This window comes from Alexandromys fortis, unplaced genomic scaffold (genome assembly GCF_014885135.2).
Source record: "Alexandromys fortis isolate MF-2015 unplaced genomic scaffold, M_Fortis_MF-2015_v1.1 scaffold_31, whole genome shotgun sequence".
NCBI classification, from domain to species: Eukaryota; Metazoa; Chordata; class Mammalia; order Rodentia; family Cricetidae; genus Alexandromys; species Alexandromys fortis.
The window spans coordinates 13366290-13386431 of NW_026067974.1; the positions used below are offsets into that span (position 1 = coordinate 13366290).

The following is a 20142-nucleotide window of genomic DNA, read 5'->3' on the forward strand; positions in this document are numbered from 1 at the left end:
GCGGGGGGGGGGGGGGGGGGGGGGCGGGTTCTGCTGGTGAGGTGTTTCAGGGATTAAGAGCATTGGCTAGGGGGCTGGAGAGATGGCTCAGTGGTTAAGAGCATTGCCTGCTCTTCCAAAGGTTCTGAGTTCAATTCCTGGCAACCACATGGTGGCTCACAACCATCTGTAATGAGGTCTGGTGCCCTCTTCTGGTCTTCAGACATACACACAGATAGAATGTTATATACATAGTAAATAAATATTTAAAAAAAAGCACTGGCTATACTCTTCAAGAGGCCCTGAGTTCAATTTCCAGCAGCCACATGGTAGCTCACAGCCATCTATGAGATTTGGTTCCCTCTTCTGGCTTGTAGGCAGACATCCAGACAACAGTACACAATATTTTTTTTTTTTTTTTGGTTTTTGGAGGCACACATTTTTTTTTAAAGTAAAATTTGGGGGTTGGAGAGATGGCTCAGCGGTTAAGAGCATTGCCTGCTCTTCCAAAGGTCCTGAGTTCAATTCCTGGCAACCACATGGTGGCTCACAACCATATGTAATGAGTCTGGTGCCCTTTTCTGGCCTGCAGGCATACATTTAGACAGAATATGGTATACATAATAAATATTTTTTAAAATCAGTTTTTAAAAAAGTAAAATCTGCTGGATACGCTATCACGTCTATATAATCTCAGCATTTTTTATTTTATGTGCACTGGTGTTTTGCCTGCATGGATGTCTGTAAGGGTGTCAGATCCTCTAGAACCGGAGTTACAGACAGTCGTGAGCTGCCATGTCGGTGTTGGGTTCTCTGGAAAAACAAACAGCCAGTACTCTTAACCACTGAGCCATCTCTCCAGCCCCATAATCAGCAGTTTGAAAGCAAACAGAGTTCAAAGCCAGCTAGACCTACATACTGAGAGCCTGTCTTTCTTAAAATACAAGAAAGAGGTCGGGGGAAATCCTACCAACTAGTTAATGCCAGAATTGACTGCCAGGGAAGATCAGTAGGGGTCAGTACTTCCTGCGTGTCCCCCTAGAGCAGACAAGATTTGCAAGGCTCCTCCCAAGGGTGGGGCTGTGTGCTGGGAGGCGGGAATTCACGGAAACGAAAGTGGAAGGCAAGTTTGCAAGCAGAAGTGGCTGGAGTTTGTTTCCGACGCTTCTGGGGGCTCTAAGGCCCAAACAAGAGTTTAGTCCTCCAGGGCCCTCCACCTTGTGCCTTGTTCGGAAGCCTCAGCTTTTGCCAACCAGGTGTGAGCCATGTCTACTTTCCAGAGTGTAAGTAAGGAAGCAGGAGTGGTGTGGGTGTGTGAGGGGGAACACAGAATGCCCTAGGCTGAGAACCTGCTCAGCTCACGCCTGCTGAAGGCCTGGAGGGAAGCTGAGAACTGGGGTCACCTTAGGCTCCAGAGCTGGTCATTTTACATACTGCCTTTCAAAGACCAGGACTCAACACTCGCAGGTCAGGACCTTGATGATTCTGTGTGGATACATAAATTTAATTCTGTGTGGACACGTTTTAATTCTGTGTGGATACATGTTACAAATTTGGTAGATACTTTGTTGTTAGTCAACATGTTATGTACCTGCTCTAATGGGAAATAATGCCCTGAGGTATCTCCCAGCCCCAGACGCCTCCCCTCAGATTTTCATATTGACCTATTGGGCCTCTCTGGGACAGGTGGTCTCCTCCCTCTGACTCAGGCCACCTCTGAGCAGCTAGGTGGAGCTGTAAAGTCCATCTGCCAACAGCCAGTGAGGTCGCAGGAGCAAGAAAGCACAGATTCTACAGTGGGCAGCCACCTCCAAGGAAGGATCCAGTGCAGCTTGCCCTCCTGGCTTGTCCACTCACCTTCTCATTAGTTTTTTTGCTTGGAAAGCTTTCATTTGCCTCAAGAAAAACCACAGGCTCCCAGAACAAACCTAGCTTCGAATCCTAGTTTCTTCAGATTATGTCCTATACCCACCATTAGCCTTCCGAAGGTTTACAGTCTAGTCTCCGTGTCCTCGTGTCCTTGTGAAGATAGTAGGGATACTAATCTTCACAAGGGTACCTAGAGGGAGGGATAGGGAGATAGCTGGTCTGTAAACTGCTTACCTCGCGAGCACAAGAAGAATTTGGGTCTCAGAACCCAGGTAAATTGAGTGTACTGACGTGTGCTTATAATCCCAGCAGTGGGGAGAAAGAGACAGACACACCCCTGGGGTTTGTCGATGAGCCACCCTGGCCTACTGGGCAGCTCCAGACCAGTGAGAGGCTCTGTCTTTAAAAGTAAGGCAGAGGCCTGGAGAGATGGCTCAGCAGTTAAGACTGTGTGTTGCTCTTGCAGAGAACCTGGCTTCAGTTGCCACCACCAGCATGTTGACTTACAACCATCCATAACTCCAATTCCAGGGGATCCAGTGACCTCATCTGGCCTCTCCAGGCACCAGGCATGCACGCCATGCAGTGATATACTTGCAAGCAAAACATACACACACACACACACACACACACACACACACACACAAATGTGTGTGTATGTAATGTGTGTGTATTTATTCATTTGGTTGGTTGGTTTGTTGGTTTTGGTTTTTCGAGACAGGGTTTCTTTGTGTAACAGCCCTAGCTGTCCTGGAACTAGCTCTTTTTTTTTTTTTTTTAAGATTTATTTATTTATTATGTATACAACATTCTACCTCCATGTATGTCCACATGCCAGAGGGCGCCAGATATCATTACAGATGGTTGTGAGCCACCATGTGGTTGCTGGGAATTGAACTCAGAACCTCTGGAAGAGCAGCCGGTGCTCTTAACCACTGAGCCATCTCTCCAGCCCAGGAACTAGCTCTTGTAGACCAGGCTAGCCTCGAACTCACAGAGATCTGCCTGCCTCTGCCTCCCATGTGGTGCTAGGATTAGAGGCATGCACCACCACCACCGGTCCTTGTGTGTATTTTTTTTAAATCCTGAGAACTGCACTACAGAGACGGTTTAATGGTTAAGACCAGTACTAGAGGACCAGGATTCGACTCCTAACACACTCACATGGAGGCTAAAAACCCTCTGTGACTCCAGTTTAGGGCATCTGGCTCCCCACTCTGGCCTCATTGGACCCTGCACATAGGCAAAACACCCATCCATACACGTTGAATCCTGGGAGCTAAACTTAGATCCTCTGCAAGAACAGTTAGTGCTCATAACTACTGAGCCACCTCTCCAGCCCATTATATTTTCAAAAAATTAGACTAATTTTTTGAAAGATTTACTTTTATTTTTTAACATTATATGGGTGTCTTAGCTGCGTGTATGTCTATGTACCACTTGCATGCCCGCTGCTTGTGGAGGAGAGAAAGAGGGGATTGGATCACCTGAATCTGGAGTTACAGATGGTTGAGTCACCGTACGAGTGCTGGCAGTGTCCTCTACAAGACCAGACAGTGCTCTTAACTGCTGAGATGTGTCTCCAGCCCAAGATTTATTTCTCTTATTTTATTTGTGTGAGTGTCTTACCTGCATGTGTGCGCATGCACTATGTGCATAACTGGTGCCCTCGGGGGTCAGAAGAGGATGCTGGATCCCCTCAGGGAAATTAAGGATGGTTGTGAATCAACATATGGGTGCTAGGAACCAAACCTGAGTTCTCCATGGGAGCAGCAGGTGCCTTTTTCTTTGTCTTTGTCCATTTGTGTTGTCAAGACAAAGTTCCTTTGTGTATCCCTGGCTGTCCTAGAAATAGCTCTGTAGACAAGACCGGCCTTAAACTCATGGAAATCTACCTACCTCTGCCTCCTGAATTCTGGGATTAAAGGTGTCTGGCCAGCAAGTGCTTCTAACTGCTGAGCCATCTCTCCAGCCCTGCCAATAATGAATCTTTTAATCATTACATAATCTTCATTACTGTTGTTTTGTGTGTATGTGTGCCTGCCTGTGTGTGTGAGCACATTTGCCATGGTGAGCATGTGGCAGTCACAGGATAACTTCCAAGAAATTCTCTCCTCCCACCATTGATCTGGAGTCAAGTTCAAGACATCAGTCTTGTGTGTCACGTGTTCTTATGGCTAAGCCATCTCGTCAGTCATGCCCCTCCACCCCCCTTTTAGTGTAAGGCCACAGGCAGGGAAATGGGTCAGTGGCTAATGATGACCTACTAAATGCCAGGTACAGTGGGACCCTAGCATCCAAGTATCACAAAATCACCTCCTAGGCTGGGGGTGTAGCTCTGGGATAGAGTTTGTGTTGACCATTTATAAGTCCCTGTCTCTTTCACCAACACTGTGGGGAGATCACAGATGTTTGGCAACTTGTGGGCAACTTGGATTAGGCAATTAAAAACAGTTCTGCTTATCATAAAGACAATGATCAGAAGTTCACGAGCAGGGGGGCTGGAGGGATGGCTCAGTGGTTAAGAGCATTGCCTACTCTTCCAAAGGTCCTGAGTTCAATTCCCGGCAACCACATGGTGGCTCACAACCATCTGTAATGAGGTCTGCTGTCCTCTTCTGCTCTGCAAACACACACAGATTGAATATTGTATACATAATAAATAAATATTTAAAAAAAAAAGTTCACGAGCAGATACGTCCTTGACTGCCAACGGTCCAGCTCCACAATAGAGTTAAAGTGACACACATTCAGTGGGAAGTATCTTCTGTTTGAAGCAAGGTCTCCTTAGTAGCATTGGCTGGCTAAACTCACAGATCTACTGCCTCTGCCTCTCCAAAACTGGGGTTAAAGTTGTGCTCAACCACGCCTAGCCAGGTAGTGCTCTTTGGATTTTGACCTCTTCTGGTTGTGATATGATGTTATCTCTGCTTATGACAGGGAGTCATGAGGATGACCGCTGGTACCCTGCAATGCTCACTGTGACAGGCGAACGCAAAGCGCTCTCCTTTGTGTTATCTTCTTAATTCCTATTTATTTATTGAGACGGGGTCTGGATATGGAACACAAGTTGACCTCAAATTCTGTTTTCCTGCTACAGCCTCCCTAGTGCTGAGACTATAGGCTTTCACCACCAATCTGGATTATCCAATACATCTCTTTTCTTTCCTCTCTTCCTTCTTTCCTCCCTTCCTCCCTCCCTCCCTTCCTTCCTTCTTTTCTTTCTTTCCTCTCTCTCTCTCTCTCTCTCTCTCTCTCTCTCTCTCTCTCTCTCTCTCTTTCTAGAGACAGCTTTCTTTGCATATCCCTGGTTGTCCTGGAACTTGCTCTGTAGACTAGGTTAGTCTCAAACTCATAGTTGCCTGCCTTTGCCTCTGGAGAGCTGAGATTAAAGTGTGCATTCTGTAGACCAGGCTGGCCTCGAACTCACAGAGATACACCCCACTACCGCCCGGCTCGATGCATTTCCTCAAAGTATAATTTGCATTTTGTTTTTCTCAGATGTCTTGTCTTTCCTTCTGATGAAGCAAGCTCCTTACATGGGCTTTGGTGGCAAATCTCAGGCAGGAGCAGGGGTTCAGTCCTTCCAGGCTGCGGGAAATTGAGGCCCCCGAATGGAACGGTGCACACAGCTTTGCAGAGAATTTGCAAAGCACATGACTCTCGAAGACACTTCAGAAATGGCCCTGGTAGCAGTGGCCCCTACTATGTTCCAAATGGCAGACTTCTTAATGGTCTTGCTGTTGCGCCTCCTGTGAGGGCAGCAAAGCTGCCGCAGGCGACTGTGGCCTTTTTGGCCCCAGTGTTGTGTCTCCTGTTTTAGGCCACCCCCAAAAGTTAATGCATGCTTGGCTTACAGTATTTTCAGCCTGCCATGGGCTCATCTCATCGCGAGCAGGGAACATCTGTGGGAAGATTAGTGTGTTGCAGCATCATTTATAACAGGAGGAAAAAGGCAAGAACGTGGTACAGTCCTGTAATTCCAGAACTCTGGAGGCTAAGGCAGGAAGATCTGTAGGGTAAAGTTGTGTTAAACAGAGACCTTGTGTCCAAAACACAAAAAGAAAAATGTACATGTCCAATACTAGATTAGGTTTGAAAAGATGATAAAATGTATTACATAGGAGGGGGTCAGTGAGCAAGGTACCTGCTATGCAAGCACGAGGACCTGAGCTTGAAACCCTGAAACCCAGGAAAAGCTGGGCATAGTATCTTACATCTATAATCCCAATGCTTCAGTGGGAAGATGGTAGACAGAGACAGGAAGGTCCCAGAAGTCCATGGCTAGCCTGGTACATGCAGCGGCAACACCTGAGAGACCCTGCCTCAAACACGGTAGAAGGCAAGACTAACATCTGAGTTTGTCCTCAGATTTCCGTTTGTGACACACACACATACACAGGCTAACGCGTGCATATGAAATCCACACACCAGATCAGCTCCCACCATACTGGTTGGCGTTGAAGCAATAGAATCTAGATGTGGGGCTGGAGAGATGGCGCAGAGGTTAAGAGCACTGCCTGCTCTTCCAAAGGTCCTGAGTTCAATTCCCAGCAACCACATGGTGGCTCACAACCATCTGTAATGGGGTCTGGTGCCCTCTTCTGGTCCGCTGGCATACAGACAGACAGAATATTATAAAAAAAAAAAAAATAGAATCTGGATGTGTTTACTCATGCCAAAGTTCCCAGTCCAGCTAATCCTGCCATCACTGCCACAGAGTTTGCTATCTTTTTTTTGTAGGATCTCATTATGTAGCCCCAGCTGTTTGTCCTAGAACTCGCTCTGTAGACCAGGCTGGCCTGGCCTCAAACTCAGAGAGTCACCCGCCTCTGCCTCCCGAGCGCTGGGATTAAAGGCGTGCGCCACTGCTGCCACTGCCACCTAGCAAATATTTCAAGTGTGTTTCCCCTGAGCTATCTTTTTCAAATAAAAATCTAGAATTCTAATTTCTCTTAAAAATAGGAAGACAAATCAGCAGAGCCCACTTTTAATCTCAGCACTGGGGAGGCAGAGGCAGGTGGATCTCTGAGTTGGAGGCCAGCCTGGTCTACAGAGTGAGTTCCAGGACAGCCAGAGCTACACAGAGAAACCCTGTCTCAAAAACCAAACAAAAGGCCGGGCGATGGTGGTGCACGCCTTTTAATCCCAGTACTCGGGAGGCAGAGGCAGGCGGATCTCTGGGAGTTCGAGGCCAGCCTGGTCTACAGAGCTAGTTCCAGGACAGGCTCCAAAGCCACAGAGAAACCCTGTCTCGAAAAACCAAACCAAACAAACAAACAAAAAAATAGGAATATATAGGCTAGTGGAACCCCATCTCCAGGAGGAAAAATGAACTCAAGCGCTCCTTATCACCCTACATTGGTCCTGACTCACCCATTTCATCTAACCGGCCCGTAACTGCACTGAGTTTGCAGCAACCTCGGATTCAAAGATGGAATCAGGGACCTTTTCCACCATTCCTACGCCAGCATAATGTGGTCAAGCTCTAGTCTTCCTCTGCTCGAAACAGCAAACTCCCACAGAATGTCTTCGGCACCACCTGTCCCCTGCTCGCTCCCTGCCGCTCGCTCCATTTGTCCATCACACGTTCACTGAACCTGTTTCGTTCCAGAGACTTCTCTAGACATTTGGGATGCAGATGGGAACTAGGCAGGGTTGGCCCGTCCCAAGCAAGGGCGGCATTCTCTGGGTCAGTCTGGTCAGGTTTCCTGACCACTGCTCTGCCAGCCAGCGGCTGTGTTTTCCCACAAACAAAGGTGCATTCATTCCTTTTCTCGTGCCGCCTTTCTGTCTATTCTGTTGGTGTTCTCTTTGGACTCCCTCCAGCTCACACCAGCCTGAAAGGCTGCTCGGCGGCGTGCGGAAAGAGGACAAGACGGGAGGTGTGCAAGTTACTTCTCCATGGGGACCTAGTCTGCCTGGCCAAGGGACGTCTAACAAATCCTTTAACCTTTATAGTCTCCTCATCTATAAAATAAGGACAAGAGGGCATCCTCACAGTGTTGTAACAAGAATTGAGTGATAGGGTCAATTTGAGAGGTTTCGTTTATGTGTGGGGTAGCTTAGGTCTGCAATCCTTGAACTCCGGAGGCTGAAGCGGGAGGATTGCTGTGAGTTTGAGGCCTGCCTCAGCTACTACGTGGTGAGTAGTAGTCCAGTGGTCTACAGAATGAGTTCTAGGACAGTCAGGGATACACAGAGAAACCCTGTCTTGAACACGAACACACACACACACACACACAGGAGGAGGGGGGGGGAAAGAAGGAAGAAAAAGAGGGAAAGGGTTAAGGTGCTTGCCAGGCAACCCGAGCTTAACCCTCAGAACGACCCACAGGGAGAGGGGAAAGAACTGACTCCACAAACTGGTCCTCAGGCCTCCAACATGCACGCTCACACAGATAAATGTAGTAGAAAATTAAACAGACCTAGCTCAGTAAATATTAACAAATCAGCTGGGGTGACAGTGTGTACCTTGAATGCCCGAGGACCAGGGTTCAAGCCCCAGAACAACCAGAAGCTAGCAAACAGTGGTATGACACGTTGCTACCTTCAGCCCTGGCTCCTTCTAGAGGATTCGGTTGCCTTCATCTTTGCATTGGGATTATCTTTCCTCTAAATTCCTGCTGCCCTTCCCCGTCAGCCACATCTACCTCCTCCTCCTCCTCCTCCTTTCATTTCTCCTCCACCCCCGGGATAGGGTTTCTCTGTGTAGTCCTGGCTGTCCTGGAACTCGCGCTGTAGACCAGGCTGGCCTCAAACTCAGAGATCTGCCTGCCTCTGCTTCCTGAGTGCTGGGATTAAATGGTTGCCTTCTTGTTTCCTTCAGCTCCAACAGGTCCTCTGCAAACTTCAGGAGGAACAATCCAGGCTCAAGGTGAAGCTGCAGGATCTGCAACAGCTGAAAAAGGGGCTCATGAACTCTCCCAGAGATGAGGTTAGATGGGAATGAGGTATTCCTGGTAGAAAAGGGCTGCTCGGGCTGAGAGATTGCTCAGTGGTTAAGAGCACTTTGGTGCTCTTGCAGAGGACATAGGTTTCGTTCCTGGCACCTACTGGGGCAGCTCATAACTGCCAGTAACTCCAGGTGCAGGGGATACAACGCCCCCTTCTGGCATTCATGGGTACCTGGACACACACACACACACACACACACACACACACACACGTATACATGCAACCACCATTTCTTCCTTGTTGTGTGATATCAAGCCTGCTGATTGAGCTCTCTGAATCTCAGTTTTCTCATCTGTGAGGTGAGGCTACCTACCACCCAGGCTTGTGTGAAGACAAACCAAGAGCTTGTATGAAAAGTGGCGCATAGGCCGGGCGGTGGTGGCGCATGCCTTTAATCCCAGCACTCCGGAGGCAGAGGCAGGAGGATCTCTGTGAGTTCAAGGCCAGCCTGGACTACAAGAGCTAGTTCCGGGACAGCCAGGAATGTTACACAGAGAAACCTGTCTTAAAAAATGGCTCATGTCTTCAGTCCCATCACTCTGGGGGGTGGGGGTGGGGCACGACACAGGGGCAGGCCAGCCTCATCTGCAGAGCTAGGTCCAGGACAGCCAAGCCTACACAAAGAAACACTGTCTCGAAAAACCAACAGAAAAAAGAAAAGCCGGTATGACCTGTTATCACAACACAGCCCAGCTCTTCGGTGAAGACATTCTGCACTGAGCATCCATCAAACAGAACTAGGGGACACATTTTGCTCAGGAGGGAGTGGTGGGGACCTCTCCTATCTTGAAGGTTATTAACTTGCCTCTTTCTCCCAACCTCCAGATCCCATTCCCAGTGCCTGAAGTACCCTTGGTATTCCAAGGCCGCACACAGCAGGGCAGGCAAGCACCCAAGTTTATGGTTTCTAACTTGGAGATCTGCTGCCCTCTGCCTGAAGGTTCTGCTCTGGTCACCTTTGATGACCCCAAAGGTTAGCCTCCTGTGGGAGGGTATTGTCTGGGGGAGGTTCAGGAGGGAGGTCAGAAGGTTTCCCAGGACTGACCCTGTCATTGCACCCTTCCCCGCCCTCCCCCCAGTGGCTGATCAGTTGATACAACAGAAGGAACATAAAATTGACATAGAAGACTGCCGGCTGCGGGTGCAGATCCAGCCCTTGGAGCTGCCTGTGGTGACCAACATCCAGGTGACAGAATGGCAGGGTCCTTTCCCATGCAGTAGGTGGGATTCAGAAGCTGGGTTCTATGGATGAGTGGGCCACCTGCTCTGTCTCCCGCTAGGTGTCCAGCCAGCCAGATAACCACAGGGTGCTAGTCAGTGGCTTTCCTGCTGGACTTAAGCTGAGTGAGGAGGAGCTGCTGGACAAATTGGAGATCTTCTTTGGCAAGGCCAAGAATGGAGGTGGGGACGTGGAGACCCGAGAGATGCTGCAAGGGACTGTCATGCTAGGTTTCGCTGATGAGAAAGGTAAGGGCGCTGCAGGGGAGGTCAGGGGGTCAGGGTGGATGAGGCTGGGAAAGGAAAGGCCTTGATGCCGAAGGTCACCTTCCCTGTTCCTCACAGTGGCCCAGCACCTATGCCAGATTGGCCAGTTCACAGTGCCCCTGGGCCGGCAGCAGGTCCCTCTGAGAGTCTCTCCCTATGTGAGTGGGGAGATACAGAAAGCCATGGTAAGTGGTGGGTGGGGCCTGGGAAGCATCTACCTGCCAAACACCTGCCTGGGGAGGTTTCAGGGCCCCCAAACCTCACTGGCCTACACAGCAACCTTCCCTGGGCTTCCAGACCCATCCCATGTTTTCATGGGGTACTCCTTGTTCTAACAGCTGTGCCCCACTGCCCTGTATTCAAAGGAGCCCTTGCCATTTCCTGGCTCTTTTTCTAGATCAAATTCCAGCAAGCGCTTCACTCGGTACTGGTGACGAATATTCCCGATATCCTGGACACCCAAGAACTGCATGACCTCCTGGAGATCCACTTCCAGAAGCCCACCCGTGGGGGCGGGGAGGTGGAGGCCCTGACAGTTGTACCCCCAGGGCAGCAGGGCCTGGCTGTCTTCTCTTCTGTGTCAAGCTAGGACTGCATGACTGGGTTCACACACTGCCTAAAGCTACCAAGAACAGTGAAAGTACCAACCCAGCCTGCTGGTCTTCCTCATGTCAGGATAGCAGACTCTGTATGTGGAAGGGAGGTCGCGGGAGAAGGCAGAACCCAGAGCTCAACAGCAGTGGCTTCCCACTGACACATTCTCCCCACTTCTTTTCCCCTTGACAGTCAGGGCTTCTCTCTGTAGCCCTGGAAATTGCTCTAGACCAGAGCTCCACCTGCCTCTGCCTCCCGAGTGGTGCTGGGATTAAAGGTGCAGGCCTCTCCCAGCACTCCTAAAAGCAACATCTGATCAGAACTCAGGGTTTGGCTTTTTATTGACACAAACACAAAGGCAGCTGTGGTAATGGGGTGGGGGGACACAAAAGCAAACATCGCACTTCCTTCATGGAGGCCTCATTTAGACCACAGGGTGGCTGGGCCCCTCCTCCTCCCTCCCATGGCTGGAGTAACAGCTTTCCCTAGTCAGAACTCAGAAGCAGTTACCCCAACCCAGCCTCAAAGGTCCCCACTTTGGCTCCTACCCCACTAGCTCCCCCCCGCCCAGGCTCTTCCTCCCCCACCAGTGTAAACAGAGTTTGGGGCTGAGCCTCAGGGATGCTGCTTAGGCTCTAGGAAGGCAGCTGGCTCCCCTGAGAGCAAGGGACCCTGCATAAGATCCAGGAGTATCTCCCAGAACTCTGCTGGTCCAGCCTCCTGCCTCTTTCTTCCCCACCACCGACAGACAGGACAGGGCACAGACCACAGTAAAAGCAGCTGGATCCCCAGTCTGGAGCTGCCCCTCCCACCCCTGGCACAGACACAGATTTTTGGCAGTGTTGTAGGGCTGGGGAGGAGTAGGCCTCAGCTCCACCAGCACAGGGAAGGCACCGGGGAGAAGAGAATGGAAAAGGAGCCGGAGACAGGGCCGCCCCTCTCCACACACACAAGCACGTTTTCCAATGCTAAGGCACTGAGACAAATCCAGAGACCTCAGTGAAGGGGAGGGGTACCCGGTCCCTCCCAGAGCCATGAGCTACGGTGTTGGTCTGATTCCTGACCTTGCTGGATGGAGGAGGCAGCCTTAGTTAAAGGCAGCAAACTGGAGATGGAAGAAATCCAATTGTGCTTAAGAAACTGGGGGCAGGAGACAAGGCTGGGTACTGATCAAGTCCAGGGGTGGGGACTTGTAGGGTTGCAGGGACACTACGGGGTGGGGGGAGGGGGCGGGTGACACGGGTGCATGCTGGACTCACACAGATTAGCCCCACATCCTGAGCTGACCTTTGGATTCTTTGGGGAGGTGGTGGGGCAGGAGGGGAGATGAGGCAGAGGTGGAAGCACACACGACAGGGAGGGACTGGCTAACCTTGGCACAAAAGCAGCATGGCAGGCCCAGGGAGAGGGTGGGGGGCAGGAAGCAGCTAGCCTCCTCATGACCCTCCCTGTCCCTTTGGCAGGGCCCAGACATCCAAGTGGTCACTTCCCAACCTCTTCTGAGGGCAGGAAGGGGGAGGGACAGCCCTGAGCAAAGAGCAAGCTCAGAGCAGGGAAGTGGTCCTCAGCAGAGACCTTTGGAGGGAGGGCGGGAGGAAGGGCAGAGCATCATGACAGAGGATGAAATGTGAGAGGCTGGTGGGCAATGCAACAGGGCTTCCCATCTTCACCCTTCCTGGCTCTCAAGGGCCCTGAGCCCCTTGCCCTAGGTCTCCTTCTCGGGTCCGGGGACCAGGAGGACCTTGCCCACATTCTTCTTCTCCTGCATCTGCTTCATGGCATCAGCCACCTGGACAGGAAGAGAAGACCGCTACTGGTGCCATCTGTCCCATCTCAGAGAGCCAATCCCAGCTTCTTGGGATCCTCTCCTGAATCACCCAGACCCTTCCCGGAGGCTCCACACTCACCTTCTCGAAGGGCCAGACTGAGTCAATTCGAGGTTTGATGCGGCCCTGATTGTACAGAGCCAGGAGATGGGTAACCACCCTGCTCACCAGTTCCACCTCACCCTCCAGGGAGCCCAGGTAGAAGCCACACACGGCTCGGTTGGCCTGCAGCAACTGCTGAGCTGTCACACTGAACTGATTCCACCAAGTGCGGGCCATAGCCATCAGGTTCCGCTTGGGGCCAGTCAGCAGGTTGGCCATTCCTAAGGGACAGAGTGACATGGCCTATGAGCCACGTACAAGCATCCCCGTGCGTCTGAATCCGAGTTTGTCTAGCTCCTCAATCTTGCGACACTCAACACCAGGACTATTCCGGTTACTAGGCACAAACTAACTCTTGCTCTCTGGCAAATATAATGGCATGTGTCTACAATCCCACTGCTCAGGAGGTAGAAGCAGGAGGATCAGGCAGGAGTTCAAGGCCATCCTCAGCTACATAGCAAGTATGAGGCCCGTCTGGGCTACGTGAGATTTGTCTACACACATACATGTATGCACACACTTGTGTACGTGCACACTCACACAAAATGAGCCCTTGAGATGGCACCGTGCAGAGCTGGGGACCCCCACATGGTGGAAGAAGAGAACTGACTCCCGCCAGCTGTCCTCTGAGTTCCACGCATGTGCCACAGCAACCACAGGTACAAGCACATAAATAAAAAAATTCGAAACCCAAGGGCTGGGGACGTAGCTCAGTTGGTAGACTGCTTGTCTACCCTGGACACTATAAATCAAGAATGTGGTGCTGGCAAGAGCCTCAGCATTTGGGAAGCAGAGGCAAGATGAGAAGTTCAAGTTTGTCCTTGACTATGAAGTGGGCTATAAGATGACTTGGGATACTGAACCCTTGTTTCACAAAAGAAAAAAAAGAGCCTGGTATGGCGGCGCACGCCTTTAATTCCAGCACTCTGGGAGGCAGAGGCAGGCGGATCTCTGTGTGTTTGAACTCAGCCTGGTCTAACAAAGTACAAAGTGAGTTTGTTCCAGGACAGCCAGAGTGGTTACACAGAGAAACCCTGTCTCAAAAATGCCAAGTAGTAGTAGTAATAATAATAATAATAATAATAATAATAATAATAATAATAATAATAATAAAAACTGGAGAGAGAGGCAGGTAGACCTCGGAGTTCCAGGCTAGCCAGAGCTACTTAGTGAGACCCTGTGTCAAAAGGGAAGGAGGAAGACGAGATGGGAGACGGAAAGATCACTTTTTACCAAGTTTGGTGTCACATTCCTTGAACCTCAGCACGCAGGACATGAAGGTGGGAGAGGGAAGAATCGTGAGCTGGTGGCAGAAAGCGAGAGAGAGCACACACGCTCTCTTCCAAATTCCCCCTCATTTTGATACTTGCCTTTTTGTGTAAAGTGGATTTTAAAACAAGAACATAGCTTGCCCAAGAGAGGCTGAGGAAGAAAGCGGACTGGCTGGTTTAGCATGGGAAATAATCCCCAAATAGGAAGGCGGAATTACTGTGACTCACAGGAAAAGTTGTGAAAGGGAATGAGAGTGACTGGCACCCAGAGGCGGCAATCCCATTCATACCTCCAGGACCCTTCCAACCCCGACCTCGCCGCAGAGCTGCGGAGCCTCCATCCTTCCTTCTTCACAACAGCTCAGGCCCCCGCATCCCACCATATTAGTGGGATTTATGTATTAATTAGTCCCACCCTCCCGCCCTGTGCAACCTCACTGCATTTGAGACAACTAACAACTCACCGTAAGTGACAACTTTGCCCATGGGTTTGAGGAGGTGGTAGCCCTTGGCAGTGTCGGATCCACCCAGGGGGTCCATGACTATGTCTACTCCTGTCACAGAGTAAGACCCAGAGGTGACAAACATTAATATCCACAGGTCTGGAGACACCCCCACCCTGCCCTGTGCCATCCTCCCGACTCCCGGCCCTGCCCCCACCTTTGGGGGAGATCTTCTTGATCTCATCCACATAGTCAGTTGTGTGGTAGTCGATGGCATGTGTGACCCCGTTCTCCTTCAGCACCTCGTGCTTGCTGGCAGAGGCTGTTCCAAACACCGTCACGTTCTCCACGGTGCGGCACAACTGCAGGGCTGCCATGCCCACACCACCTGCAGCACGGAGCAGGCACAGAGTCACTGAGCCTCCATTCCACGCTCCAGCCGCCCAAAGACCTAGTCAGTCAGGCCATCACTTTCATTGTGCCTCCTTTTGGGGGCCTATGTTCAAATTCCATAATTGAGAACCAAAGAGGAGGAGACTGGACAAGAGAAGGTGTGGGGTGTGGGCACACGGCTAAGGGCAGCAGGCTGAACCTGGTATCCAAATGTTACCACAGCAACTATACTGCAGAGGCCGCTGGGCTCCAGAGGCCAGGCAGCCTGGTGTTACCATGACAACAAACCAGCCAGACTACAGAAAGGGGCCCAGAAGGGAATTCAGGGTGGGGTTAAAAAAAAAAAAAGAAGGGATCTGTCACCTGCAGCCATGTGTACCAAGACGCTGTGGCCAGGCCTTAGGTTGCCGAAGTCAAAGAGAACCATGTAGGCTGTGATATAATTGACCAGAAAAGCAGCAGCTTCCTCAAAGGTCATGGCCTCAGGCATCAGGAAGGTCTGGGCTGATGGCACGGTCACCTCCTCCTGCCACATCCCTGACCGGCTCAAAACCATCACCCGGTCCCCTGCCTTGAAGAAATGGGAGAATATCACTTGATTACAGATTCACTAACCCACAGGTGACTTACCGGCCTTCGCCATGTCCCAGACCACTGAAGATGCAGTAGCAGGAGACACAGCAGCGGTGGTCGTGGGATTAACAATAACAGCATCATTTACTGAGTGTTTCTCTAGTGTTTCATATGGAAGCGCTCAGTCAATCCTTACATCAGTTTGGGGCCATCCTTATCTCCACATAACAGGTCATATGCTTCATTATTATGTAAGATCCCTGAACTGCAAGGAACTTCCAGTTAGGGCAAGCGTAAGTATTGTTAAAGAGATCAAACTGCTTTGATTACAAAAGTGGGCCCCACCTTTTAATGACAATGTGGCCTGGGGCAAATAAAAATTATTTAACCACTTTTTTTATCTTCGTAAGAACTGTAAGAATTAAGCAAACAAACAAACAAAAACACAACATTCAGAGACACTTAGCGCACACTATCATGAGTTAATATCAGTAATGTTAGCTAACAACAATAATAGTAACAAGAAGTCATCAAGTAACTGAAAACAGAGGGCTACACATAGCAAGGGTCGTGCCAAAATGCAGGTAAGTGTACCTGAGTTGTAAATGGTAAATGGGGTGACCACCCCAGGGGCAGCTGTATTTCAGCTAATATTGGCTTAAAATTAGAAAAATTATGCAGGCAGACATGGCACAAAAGGGTGATGCTCAAGAGACAACCCATTCCAGTCACAAGGAAAAGGCGTGGTCTTTCATTCTCAGTCACTTGCAGGAGGGTCTCTGCAGGAGGAAAGGGGACAAAGACAGCAACTAGGCAGGAGGAGGGAGGAGTCTCAGTCAGCCTGACTCTAGGAAGACCATGCAGAGAGCAGTGTGGGAGCTGTCCTAGACAATCAGGGTCTTAGCTACTGCAGGAAATTTAGGATCCACAGGGTGGGAGACTAAGACCTCCTACATAGGCTGTTTTCCAAGTCATCAAGTCCCCACACTGAAGAGGACACCTTTTCTTCTGTGAGTTCTGGCCTGGGGGGGAAGGTATGGGAAAGAAAGCCCCCAAATTCAAGTCTAGTAGATACAGTAGAAACCCAAGAGAGCTCGCAACCAAGTAATTTCCAGTCGGACTAACGGCCAGTCCTGGATGTAGTCTAGGAAAATGTCACTCGGTCTAGCTCATACCTAACCTTTAGCCCTCCCAGCTCTGGGCCATGACCCCTCCCCAAGGCAGCCACCAGGAGGGTGGGAAAGCTCTCCCCACAGAATCCAGGTTCTTAACAGCAGATTCTTGCCCTAGGCAGGATATCCTGTATTTACCAGGCGGAAAGTGTGGGGAGGAGTGGGTAGATGGGTGGCATTCAGCAGTAACTCCAGCTATTAACTTCCCCTTTCACCCCCCCTCCCCCCCAAATTCCTTTTAGCATCATCCAAGAGTCGGATTATTTCTAAACCAGGGCGAGGGTGGGACCACAGCTGGATTCATGGAGGATTTTAAGGAGGAGCCTGTTTGCATGTTCAACAAATCCAGCAAACAGCAGGTCGGCAAAGGCCAAGATTCTAAGACTGCTTTGGAGAGTCCTTTCCTGAAGGTTCGGGATTTGAAAAGAAACTCCTAAACACATGATACGAAGAGGCGTCACCTCAGATGTCTCAAAAAGCTGGTCATCTGGTAAGTCTCATGTGGCCGAGGTTATGGTTGCGATCAATGATAAATGAGAAACAGACCGGCAAAGCTGGGCCAACCTGCTCAAGGTGCCACACCTCTCCACCCTAGTCCAAATGGGCTCCACCCGCCCGGGTTTCAGAGGCCGGGGTCCTCCGTACCAGAGACAGAGATGGTTTGGACCGGAAGTTCCCAAGGGTAGCCCCGGGTCGTGGCCTGCCCGCTGAGTCACTGGAGACGAAATGGTGTTGCCGTCACGAGAGCCCAAGACAAAGATGGGAGCCCGATCCCGTCCCCCAACCCCACCCGCCAAAAACTGAATAGTAGTGTAAGGCCCGTCGGGAGTGGGGGAGCGAAGCTCCTTCTGCTCCATGATGGGTGTGTCCCCTCTGGCCCAGCTAGGGGAGGGGCCGCCATACACCCCCATACACCACGGGGCTGCATGTGACTAGCGCTCTGGCATGGCCTCCCGCACCCCCGCCTAACCCTGTCTACCCAGCTTCTCAAAGCTCCCGCGGGAGGGAAAGCGGGAGCTAGTCACCACTCAACAGTCACAGACCACAACTGCCCGGGGAGTGTTTAGTGGGCAGGGGTACAGGTGTGGTTTTACTAGGGGAGGGGGCGAGCAGGTCATCTTGCGCATGCGCCTGGGCGCCTTATTGTTTTCCGCCCCCTCCCCTCAGTAACTCCGCTCGGGGCGGCGGCCACGACTAAAAAATGGCTGGGGAAGGGGCAATAACGCAGTCGCCAGCCCCCAGTAAACCCCTTTTCTCTTAAGCCTCAAGACATAAATTGCTTTCCCATGCGTCTCATGTTAGTACACCCGCGTCCTTGCTGGCTTCCCCGTCCAGACACACCCCCGGCACGCACCCACTCCTGCCTTGCCGCCGCTCACCTTACGGTCGCTGACACCCTCGCCCACGGCCACCACCACGCCCGCGCCCTCTATGCCGGGGGTGACCGGCAGAGGCGGCAGCCGGTCGTGCAGCCCCTGGCGGGCAAAGAGGTCGGAGAAGTTGAGCCCACAGGCTCGCACGCGCAGCGTCAGCTGACCGGGACCCGGGGCCGGGGTCGCCGCCGGCCGGCTCTGCAGCTTCACCTTGTCGTAGCCACCGAAACCGGTGAGTACCAAGCAGCGCAGCGGCGGGGCCGAGGCGGTGGCCGACGCTTCGGGGGCCGGGGGCGGCTGCGGGTCGCTCGCCACCTCGGCTGTCGGGGGCTGCGAAGACGCATCCTCCCCGGCCCCGGTCCCGGCCCCGGTCCCGGCCTCGGCCGCCGCAGCTGCAGTGGCCGCCTCGGCTGCGTCCCTCTCGGCCGACATGGTGAGACTCCCGACGTGCACTCCCAGCTGTACAGAAAGGGTGCCCAGCTTGGGAGGGCGGGACACGCGTCAGGAAGAGCGCAGGCTGCGGACACCAGTGGGTGGGGCGGGGCCCCTGCCCGAGGGTGGAGCTTCATGCGCGGATTTAAAGGGCTAGGCCCTCTGCTGACCGAGCTGGGAGAGCGCAAATGGACTAGCAGTGCAGGTGGTGGAGGGTGGTATATGTGTGTGTGTGTGTGACTGATAAGCTTGAGGAGATTCTGGGGCATGGAGAGACGGAGACTTAATTTATTCATAATAAGCCTTATACGAATTAAAAGCTGTCATGGCTCAGTTTGAGGATAATCCAAAAATTTGAGTTTACATCCGATTTGGGGAGCTAGTCACCTGTGGATCAGAACCCGGAGAAATTGTGTCTCGGATTCTAACTCTGCCCACTAGTAGTAACCAGATTTCATTCATTGTGGTCTTGCAATGGCAAATTAGGCATGTGAACTGATCCTCCAAGACAGGATCTGATTTACGTAGCCCTGGCTGCCCTGGAATAGCTGTGTAGAAGAGGCTGGCCTTGAACTCACAGAGATACACCTGTTGCTGCCTCCTGAGCCCTGTAGTTAAAGGCATGAGCCACCACTCTCCTTTTTCTTTCTCACTCTCTTTCTTTTGTTGGTATTGAAGATAGAATCCAGAGCCTCATGAACGCTAGGCAAGTGCTCCACCCCTGAGCTGTATCTCTAACTTAAACTTAACCGTTTTGGTTGTCAATGCTGTGTGTCTGTTCCCTTTCTGTAAAATAGTGATGATGTTGTGTTCTCTAGTTATCTTTATAGGGTTATTCAAAATGAGCTAAAATTTAAACGCGCATCTTCAACTTAAGGAATAGCTTTTCTGTGTCTCCCTGTCTCTCTCTTCTCCTCTCTCTCTCTCTCTGATAAGATCTCTCTATGTAGCCCTGGCTGTCCTGAAGCTCATTATGTAGAGTCAGCTGCCTGGCACTCAGGGAGATCTGTCTGCCTCTGCCACCCAAATGCTGGAATTTAAGTCGTACAATACCACGCTCCGTTAAAGAAAAGCAAGAGCTGCCATGAAAATGGAGGTTTGATTATTGTTAGCATGAGATGAGGCTGAAATTGGCTTCTAGACTAAGGTCTGGCCCCAGCTGAGCTGCCACCAGGTTCTAGCTTCCTTAGCCTTTTCTTTCTCTTTCTATCAAGATGTCCACCAGAGGACGCAAACGCTCCCCTAAAACTTTCCACTCAGTACTTGTCTAGAGGAACTCAGTCCGTGCTTCTAGGATGGTCCAGGCCCACAGTTAAGTTGCTGCAGGCCCAGATCCGGCCACCCGTCGCTATGGAGACAGAAAACTATGATGTCACTAATGTCTGGTGGGAGTGCTAGGGTCGGTACTTCCATTTCCCTAAACCCTGCCTGGACCCGAGAGTGGAGGAGGGAGACAAAAATCAAAAACCCTCCTTTTCCTGATACTACGCCCCCCTGTGTTCTGAAAGTAGATGGCTGCCGCCGCGCGTGTCCGCACTAGCACACCTGCGTGCACGCGTGGGCACACAGAAGGCCCAAGCCTCGCGCTTGTGTGTGTAGCTTTGCGCTCTCCCCTTCAGAACTCCGCCCCTAGCCTGCTCCAGCTCCGCTCCTAAGGAACTCAAACAACCGGG

The 20142-nt window shown here is 51.3% G+C and overlaps 2 protein-coding genes across 2 annotated transcripts; one reads left to right on the plus strand and one right to left on the minus strand.

Annotated features, from left to right (window-relative positions):
* Positions 1-1084: 1084 nt before the first annotated feature.
* On the plus strand, positions 1085-10941 carry Ifi35 (interferon induced protein 35). Its single transcript, XM_050156515.1, has 7 exons — positions 1085-1262; positions 8678-8785; positions 9631-9778; positions 9885-9991; positions 10086-10272; positions 10369-10475; positions 10688-10941. Exons 1-7 carry the CDS (start codon positions 1245-1247, stop codon positions 10877-10879), a joined length of 867 nt encoding a protein of 288 aa, XP_050012472.1. The 5' UTR covers positions 1085-1244; the 3' UTR covers positions 10880-10941.
* Positions 10942-11207: 266 nt separating this feature from the next.
* Positions 11208-18564, minus strand: Vat1 (vesicle amine transport 1). Its single transcript, XM_050156512.1, has 6 exons — positions 18044-18564; positions 15283-15490; positions 14744-14914; positions 14548-14637; positions 12792-13033; positions 11208-12673 (listed from the first exon to the last, which is right to left on the minus strand). The coding sequence occupies exons 1-6, from the start codon at positions 18467-18469 to the stop codon at positions 12590-12592; spliced, it is 1221 nt and encodes a 406-aa protein (XP_050012469.1). The 5' UTR covers positions 18470-18564; the 3' UTR covers positions 11208-12589.
* Between the last annotated feature and the right edge of the window lie 1578 nt (positions 18565-20142).